This window comes from Rhinichthys klamathensis, unplaced genomic scaffold (genome assembly GCF_029890125.1).
Source record: "Rhinichthys klamathensis goyatoka isolate OS25496 unplaced genomic scaffold, OSU_Roscu_1.1 h1tg000192l_1, whole genome shotgun sequence".
Classification (NCBI taxonomy): Eukaryota; Metazoa; Chordata; class Actinopteri; order Cypriniformes; family Leuciscidae; genus Rhinichthys; species Rhinichthys klamathensis.
In genome coordinates this window covers 3,627,501-3,637,500 of record NW_026606718.1, presented here as the reverse complement: position 1 = coordinate 3,637,500, position 10,000 = coordinate 3,627,501, and the positions used below count along the sequence as shown (strand labels likewise).

The 10,000-nt window shown below is 35.8% G+C and overlaps 1 protein-coding gene across 4 annotated transcripts in view; it reads right to left on the bottom strand.

Moving 5' to 3' along the window:
• Positions 1-10,000, bottom strand: part of LOC130095709 (cell adhesion molecule DSCAML1) — a 121,705-nt gene that overhangs the window by 88,959 nt on the left and 22,746 nt on the right. For all 4 annotated transcript variants that reach the window (XM_056262464.1, XM_056262465.1, XM_056262466.1 and 1 more), the window contains exon 3: positions 8,834-8,980. In XM_056262464.1, the coding sequence (XP_056118439.1) occupies positions 8,834-8,980 (147 nt within the window). The remainder of the gene's footprint in view (positions 1-8,833; positions 8,981-10,000) is intronic.

Genomic DNA, 10,000 nt, shown 5'->3' with positions numbered 1-10,000 from the left:
TAACTATAATGATAACGACAAATATATAGATCTAAAAAACGTTCTAAACATAAACGAATATCAGAATCCACACCACAACTATAACGGCACAGAGAAACTATATTGTTGGAATCACTTTCAGAATGATTTTTGTTCAAGACTATAAAAACATTGACAGCCAATCAGAATATTTCTACTTTAAAGAGCTCGAGCATTTAAAGCAGCAGACGACAAAACTGCAGCGTGTGCGATGAAGAATAAACAGAACAATACCCAGCAAGCAATAGCCATAATTTCACACTCAGTCAACTATAGACCCGATATAGTCCGGCTATGAGTAACCCACTTCTAGACAAAATAACTTGAAAGAGGTATGATATTCCATCATGTAAGCAAAGCCAACAGAGATTACAAGGTGTTTGGTTTCATTTCTTTGATGTCTATTCTTGGAATATGGTTAGACATCTGTTAAATTTTCACTGACAGCCCAAAATTTGCCTTGTTTTAGCCTAGATGTCAGGGCTGTGCTTGGACGGCTATTAGACATCTTTTAAATGCAAAATTGCTTGCTGGGTATCGCATAGTTATCCTTATAGTTATCATTCTTGGTGTGAACGGGCCTTGTCTTCATATTTTGGCTGAGCTGTGGACTACATGGTACTGAATGATTACAATATTCATATGCCATGAATATGCATAGTACTGAAGATACAAAGAAAACCATGATATTGCCATGATAAATGTCCAAAGATATGGTAAAAACACACTGTAATACGTTGAAACTTTTTATTAGTGCTAGCCCTAAAAAAAAGTGGTAAAAAGGTCAAACAAATCTATGTATTTGAACAGTGACTAAAGAAATGTGACTGGAGAAATGCACTGTAGGACAGAAACGTCCAGTCAAATCAGTGTGGTGTAATTCCTCTTTAGCGAGCGAGTCCCCACTGGAGTTCAGTGCCCTCTTCCCTCATCCGTCACACGCTCCTTCAGCACCTCCAAATAAAAACCCATACACTCCATTCACTGCTCAGACTATTGATTTATTTTTCAGTCCCACTTTAGAGGACAATTTGTATAAAGCTATTCCATAATGCATGAGTGTGCGTGTGTACTTATTGTAACTCGTGACATGTGAGGGGCATGTTAGGACATGACCAACTGCTCTCTCTCACCCACAAACACACATTACATGAACAATTTACAGGCTCACACCACTACACATTAGAATACACGCATATGAGGTGACGATTGATCATTAATGGGTTCCTCTGGAACAATGTGACCTCATCTTACCATCACTGGCAGGTCTAATTTTAAACCAGCTTTAAAATTTTCTATACAATGAAACTGAATGGGGACTTGGACTGTCAAGTTCTGGAAAGTGCTATAAAAGCATTCCATGTGAGCTTGAGTGCTTCAGAAGCCTTGTGATATAGTGCATGAGTCATATGGATCGCTTTAAATGATTGTTGAGCTCCAAAAATGAGCGCCACTATTAAAGTCGTCATGAAATCAAAATTGACCCTATTTACTTTGTTAGCGCACATTAATAATAGAATGGGAAAAGAGCAGTGTGAACATTCTGCTAAAAGTCTTCATATAAGTAAAAAAAAAAAAAATTCATTACAAACCTGGTTAGGAAGAACATGAGGTTAAGTAAATGATGACAAATATTCTTGGACAAGTGTGTTTGGGTGTAATGCAGTGCAGTTATTATTACTAAACGTAAATCCCCCCCAAAAAATGTAGATTTAGTATTAAAAATCTTTGGTTATTGAAATAAACTGAAAAAAAAATTAGACAACATAAAACCTTAAACGAAAATGATAAATGTTTCCTGGGCAACTAACTGAAATAAATAAGATACTAAAATGACATACTGAAATAAAAAAAAATAATCAAAGCTATATAGAAACAGAAATATAAAATAAAAGTAAATAATAAATATTAACAAATACTATAAAAATATATAAATAATAAACCTAAAACAACACTGGTGTAGAGTAGTGCTAGAATAAATGTATACATATAATGTAGCCGTTTACACGACACTGGTTTCAACTACAAATGAAAAGTTTTTTTAAGTTTTGGCTGTTCGTTTACATGATAACGCCGTTTTGGGGGCCTGAAACCGCAAGTGTTTGAAAACAGGTTTCAAAGTGCATGTTTTTTTGTAAAACGATCCCATTATCATCTCCATGCAAACTACAAAAGTGCAATTTGTGAAATCTCTGCGACATCATGCACATGCGTATTACGTGTTCAGTTTATATGTGCATAGTGTTTCTGTACAAAGTGACATCGCCAACTACTGGCCTGGCAGCAAAATACAGCGTTTTTAATAATTTTCGCAGATCTATGTAAACGGGGATCATTTTCACAATGTCGTCGTCCTGTACGCGGAAAACACAGAAAAAAGTTTCAGTTTTTTAGTACATTGTTGTTGTGTAAATGTACCCTAAATGTATAAATCTGGACGCGTCTTAACAATGAATACGGATCTACTGACTTCCTCCTCTGAATCTGCTCTCTCATTCTGTGTTTTTCCTCTGAGCTTTCTCTGTAGAAGTGTTTGGTTCAAGGAAGTCTGTCCAGGTTGGAGTTTATGCCCCTCTCAGCAGGAATCTGTCAGCCATTCGGAATGTGTTTGTGGCATGCGCAAAACTGTGAAAGCACTGGACTGTATATGTGTGTGGTGCCATGGTGGTACACTAATAAAAAAAAAAACACAAAAAAAGAAAATCACACTGCGATGCATCCTCACACCTTCCTCATTCCGACCGTCGTTTCATTCTCGTTGCCATGGAGATAAGATAAAACTCACACTGTTTTGGGCTTACAGAGAAGGAGGAGAACGATCTGAACAAAACTGCTTGATGAAAACTCTTACATACGCACTGGTGCATACATTTCACACTATCCCAGACAAACTGACACCGATGGCAAATAAGGAACACTTTAAAGTGAAAGTTCATCCAAAAATTCTCTATTACCTACCTTCATGTTGTAACAAACCCCCCCAAAATGTCCCAAAAAATTACAATAAGCAACACAAATGTAGTCCATACAATAGTCGTATACAATATTCAAAGTCTTCAGAAGTCATATGATACCTTTGTGTGAAGAAAAGACCAAAATATAAACGGGTTGGTTAGTTCACCCAAATAAGACAATTGTGCCATCATCTCCTCACCTTGATGTTGTTCCAAACCCATAAGTCTTTTGTTCAACTCCAAAACACAAATAAAGATATATTTAATGGAACCTGAGACAATCGTGTCCCTCCATTGAAAGTCCAAGCAACCAAAACTTTGACACTTCAAAAAGTTCATAAAGAGATCGTAAAAGTAATCCATTTGAATCAAATGAATTTTTACTGGTTCAGAATGATGACAGAATTTTCAGTAAACTAACCCTTTAAGTTATTCACTAAAAATTTTGACACAAAAATTGCTGATTCAGTCTATAAAATTGGTCTGAGAGATTCTATCTATCTAGTGTATTATAATTTTTTAGGATAAATTCCAATCACTCCAAAATAGACAATGGCAACTCGCATAACTGCAATAACGCCTAGGGCTTTGCTGGATTTCATTATATTAAAAGAAACTTGGATATTTTCTTATATTCACCGGATTAGTAATTCTCTCACAGTTTGTATATGTATCTAAGTGTTACAGTCTTGGACTTATCAGGTAGTCAAATATTGGCATATGAGAGAGCAGTAGCATGGCCACTTTCTGTCACTCATAGAGTTTGCAAATGTAGTGTTTAATGTGCAAAATATCTGCTGCTGGAACATACCAATGATGTTAAACTAACAGAGGACTATAAAAGAAAAACAAATGGAGGACAAGGGGGCGATTGAATGTGGAGAGCTTCATTATTTTAGATCAGCAATGTGTCTGGGATTGTTACTGGATTGTAAAGGAAAAGTATATTGAGTGAGATCACACTGCTAACAACGCACCGAGTAGGAAGCAAGGCCGTTAAGCAAAAGCCTGGACTTCATTTTACTGTTAAAAGATATTTTATCACTAAAAAATGAGAGCTTTTTGCCCATTATTTCAGTTTTGCTTGTTTTTCCTTGAAGTGTCAGGCTGGTGTAGAACTACAGCCACACACATACACGCTCCCGTTCACAAACTGCACCACTATTTGAGATTTACTGCAAACAAGATGCAGTTTTTCCTCGCCCTTCATATAAATAGTCCTATCAGCATAATGATTCCACATCACACATGCTGACGTGCTTATTTCTTTATTTCTTTTCCATTTCAGATCAATAATTTAGCATCCCTCCATCTTTTTTTTGCATTTCATTAAATTCACACAGGGAATTGCCTGGATGTTATGAGCCTCATCCCAGCGTCATGAATGGAGGGGTGGGGAATAGATTTGGAGCAAAATGGCTAAATGACACATTCAAAAAGGGCTGTGGTGGAGGGAGACCTTTTGAGCTTTTGAGCTCAATTGCAGACTGTATAAAAAATCCTTTTGAGGACATCCTTAAAGGAAAAAATGTACCACAATGAGAGCACTTTTTTCAGGTCTATGTTATGCCAGTTGTATTTTAGGGTCAAAAGTGTGTAATTTCTACAACAGTTGCAGCTCCAAATGACATGTTGAACATAAAATACAAGAAATTCTTTCAACACCAAATTCACATTTAAGGTCAGGGTTTAGTTTAGGATTAGTCTATAATAATAATAATTGGCTTATTTAAGAACAATAGAAGACAATGGAAAGGCCAAATTGAGACGGTGAGGAAAATGTGTTTTGGTGGGGTGTAAGGTCCCCCCGCCCCAGCTAAAACAAGGGTAGACTAATGACAGGCAGTGTAATTGAACCTGTAAATCCGGCTCTAACTCCTCACTGCTCTCTCTGATCCTCTTACACATCTTGCCATCTTAAACATGAGTCACGCAGCAGAAATCAGCTTACTGCTTCACACACACACACTCTCTCCAGCCCTCCTAAATCCACAAGTGAGCCCTACCGCTATTACACCATTAATAAAAAGTACCATCGTATAACCAGTTTTTCTTTCTTTTGAACATTTGTCATGGTAACACCGTGGTACACTTACAGTAACTGAAATCTCTCCAAAAAAAAGCCTTAGTACCTGGTCTGAGCCCCATGTGTCGGATTTCGTTTTCTCAGATTCTTATATCGTATACAAATTTTACCATTAAAATTTTTTGTTTGTTTGCTTGTTTTGGAAAGAAGTGTTTTTTCAAGACTCACCAAGGCTGCATTTATTTGATTAAAGAAAAAGACAAGAAACATTGTGAAATATTTTAAAATAACTGTTTTCTATTTGAATATATTTAATATGTAATTTATTCCTGTGATTTATTCCATTTCCCCAGACTTCAGTGTCACATGATCCTTCAGAAACAGTTGTGCTGCTTAATATTTTTTTTGTGGAAACTGAGATGCATCTTTCACAAGATTCTTTGATTAATAGAAACTTAATCTATTACTATTTTGTAATATAATATATATAGGCTAGCTCTCGGTGACGTCAATGAGTCAATGACATCAAGATTTTCAGTAAATAACACTTTGAATTTGGTCTGTTGCTCATATATTGCTTTCACATGCATTCAGAAGACTCGGAATATAGTGCAAACATCATATAGATCACTTTTATGGTGCTTTTTAAAATATTTGTTAAGCTTGACAACACTAGTCATTACTAGTCAACATTCACTTTCATTATATTGAAAAGGCATCATTTTGAGCGGCCTTCCTGTATTCCACAGCATAACTAAAGTCCATTACGTTTATCAAGATAAACCAGTGCGCCAAATGTTAGCTTTGCTCATGTTGTAGCAAATCATTCGAATTTCTTTAGCTCGATTGATGCACTTGGTAATCTTTAAGCAAAGAGTGTCAGAGTCAGTTTGCTAAAGCTGGAAGTGTGACCTTCTGTTAATCTATTAAAGCGACTGGTTAATCAATGAAGCTGGAAGTCACGGTCAACAGCAACAATGCTACACAACAGATACAGGAGAAAACAACAAAAGTACTGCCCATGGGATCACACACACACACTCCGCCAAGCTGTACATCCACATGGACGTTTTCCCACAATCCCCCGAGTCGTGTGGATTACCACTCAAACGTCCGCATCTGTGACCAGAGAGAGAGAGGGGAATCCAAGCATGTAATCAATCAATACTTGCTGGAAACCTCTGGACCCCTTATACTGATACACATTGACACAGCGGCTAAAGCGGATCAATGAGCGCTCCGGTGTGAAGGGCAGGGAGACACACACCTCCATTTAGAAAGATGAACTGAGCAAAGAGAGAAAGAGAGAGACTCTAGTCACTGATTCCATCTGACTTGGCCGGTGTAAGCAGCACCTATTGATTTTCCAATCAACTACAAGGCCAGGGTTCACACAAACGTACACACACACACACACACAAACTGCCACTTGAGCTAGGAAGTCCGCTACTCAAGAAAACCGCTACCTTGTTTGAACACACACACAAAGCACTCTTGGCAGAATCATTTTGCTGCCTTTAGAGTGAATTTGATAACGTGGGAAAGCTTTTGTCCACTATCAGACTGGATTTTTCACACATAGAAACACACATACAAGCGGTGTGAGTTATAGAGGAGGTCTAAAAACCCTAAATTAAATTAAATTAGATTAGAAATGTCCATGTGGACTTTAAAGGGGTATAGGCCTATGTAAGAATGAATCGCTTTTTGTAATTTTGTACACAACGAACGAGACCCTTCTGCAACTTCTTATGTCGTCTATGAAAGCAGACCGATTTTTATGTGATGGACTTGGTCCGGTTTCGCTGGGAAAATCCAAAGGATGTGTTCAGGAGGTTAATGCCGAAAGAGCTATTCTGTACTGTAATGTCAATGTGTCATGCAAAGAAAAGAGATTCATTCAAACTATAGTCTCACATAGCTACATCTATACAGTCTATAGTCTCAAATATACTCTATAATCAAACGTATCTCAACAGTATAATTTTAATTACATCATCTATTGCCGGTGAATCACAGAGCTGGTGCAAACATATCCACATCGCTATGATCAGATGCTCTCTTAACTGCTAATTTCATTTTTGTTGTGCGTTTATTTTGTTATTGAGAGGAAATAACAAAAAGAACTTCACCGTGAGTATGTCGGGGCCTTGAATCACGTTACGTGTGCATGAACACCAGCAATAAGTTGCTGGCTGCAGTTCTTTAATGGCCTCGGGGTCGCTAATATTCTACATATAGCCCATTTAAGTTACTAAATTTACTGAAACTAAAATAAAAATAAATTAAAGCTATATACAAATATTAAAAAACAAAAAGTAATAAAAAAAGACAAGCACATAACAAAATTACTCACATTTAAACTAAAATGAAATACAAATCTAAAAACTAATTTAAAATATTAGTCAAATAAAAGAGAAAATTATACAAAAATAGCACTGCAATAGAGACCCAAATCCTAACAATTACATCTAACAATATCTAACATTTAGATATGTTACATAAACCATTGTTATTATAAAACTTACCTAGCAAGAAAAGTAGCTAGTTTTTAAGTTACTAAACTGTAACTATCAAACATTTTTTTTACTGTCATTTTTCTGAAATATGTTTTTCGATAACTACAAACCAACATTTGGTCCCAAAATAGTTGGTCATACTGACTCATTGCTTAAATTAGGCTAAATTTGCAACCCTATTACTCAGACAAACCTCCACGAACATGACCCCGATGAAAATCTCTGTGTAATGCTGCACGCATACCATGTTAGATAATATTGGAAATGAGTGAAAATCATTCGTGCTGACAGTACAGGGCATTACGTGTCTTTATTCAGCTCCATTTTGTTGATCTGTCCTATTTTTCAGTTTATACTCCATCCAGACAAAATGGGAGACATTAAGGAAGGCCAAAATGAATTCGGACTGATTAACAGGGTTGCCCAAGACCATATTGAGAATATGAGGGTCTCCCAGCCAGGCTGCGTTTATTTTCATTTGAACATCTCAGATGAATGTTCAAGGGAAAAAAAAACACCAAATTAAATCCAAAATCTATTTTGGAAATTAGGCCTTCTTATTTGTGCAGAAACTGTTTTTCACCTTAGTGATGAACTAGAATCATAATGTTAAATAAATGAGAGGATCTAGATTCTCATTCCAAAACATTCCATGTATTCTTTCTATATTGTGATTGTCTTTTTTTTTTTAAAGTACAAACTTCCTTATGCAGCCAATAAGAAGGTCACAAACCTTTTAGCCATTGAATTATATCCAGTATAATACATTTCAAATATAATAACATTACTGTATAATTTACGAAATATTTTAAGAGCACAAGGCCACTGCACAACTTGCAAGACTGTGCTAACCAAATTAAAATGCCCAATCCCGCAGAAAAGTGCAAAGCGCATCCATAGTTTCATCCAACTTCTGAATTGCTGGCTTTCCATACAGTTTATAACCCAGACCATATGAAATCTGTTGTCTTATTCATTTTCTGTGTTGAATTTCAGAGAGAATTCTCCAGAATTGTGTGGAATGGATTTAAATATAATAAAATCTGTTCTTGACAATGTTTACATATGCCTAAGGTTGTGACCCCTGACCCTATTTGGACTCTCAAATAACATCCGTTGTTCTCCACACGTTGAAACCAGAATGACCATCCCGCCCTTTGAATGACAGAGAACAAATAAACCGAACTGACACAAAATCACAGGTGCAACATACCATCCCGTACTTTGGATTTGTTGCATGTCCAAAATGTATGAAAACGACATATTTCAAATCAGCGGTTACTTTAAACAGCCCAACAGTGCGAGGAATGTCTTACCTGGGACGATGGAGACAGTGTCCTTCTCCCAGGACACCACACTGACGTACTCCTGCACAGCAGAGGGGATGAGGCACTTGAAGACGGCCACGTTGCCCCGCATGGACCTTTGGTCCGCCACGCGAACCGTGTAAGGTTCCCTGAACACTGTTCATGATGAGGCAGAGAAGAAACAGATGTAGGAATTTATTATTAGATAAATAATTATTAAACATTACATTATTATTACGTAATTATTAGGGCTGTCAAATGATTAATCGTGATTAATCACATCCAAAATAAAAGTTTTTTTTACATAATATATGTGGGTGCATTGTGTATAATTATTTTATATATATAAATACACACACATGCTTGTATATATTTAAGAAATATTTTCATGTATATACTGTATATAGATTTATATATAATTTATATTATATATAAATATAAATATTTTATATATAAATTATATATTATTTTTTACTTAAATATACATGCATGTGTGTGTATTTATATATATACAAAATAATTATACACAGTGCACCCACATATATTATGTAAAAAAAACTTTTATTTTGGATGTGATTAATCGTGATTAATCATTTGACAGCCCTAGTAATTATACAATAATATATAAAATATAAAAAGTATGTAATAATAAAAATATAAAATATTGTAAAAAAAAATGTTTATTTAATTATTAGTGGTCAAATCGATGAATCATAATTAATCGATTTGACAGCACTAATAATTAAATAAATACAAATTGATTAATCGATTTGACAGAAGTATTAATTATATTTAATGTTAATGAAATATTTATTTATTCGTTTTAAATTTTAGTTACATTTTGAATGTAAAATATTACATGAAATTTTTTATGAATGGAGGCGAGGTATCCTTTTCTGTGAATCCAAAAAGACCTGATCTGGGACAAATGCATTCATTTTATCAAGCAATTTAGAGCTTATATTACTGGATTTTTGAGATGGAGACTGAATCTCTTTTTTGTCAAGAGGTGTTCAAGAGTTCAGGAAGTGGCCTTTTTATAAATCACCCTGGCAATGCATGCAGACGGCGGTGAGTGGACGCCGGTGCAGAGCCTCTGGAGCTGTCAGAAACATTTGCCCCCGCTAAAGGGACCCTCTCTGCACCTGACAACCGGAACCTGGACGAAAAATCAAT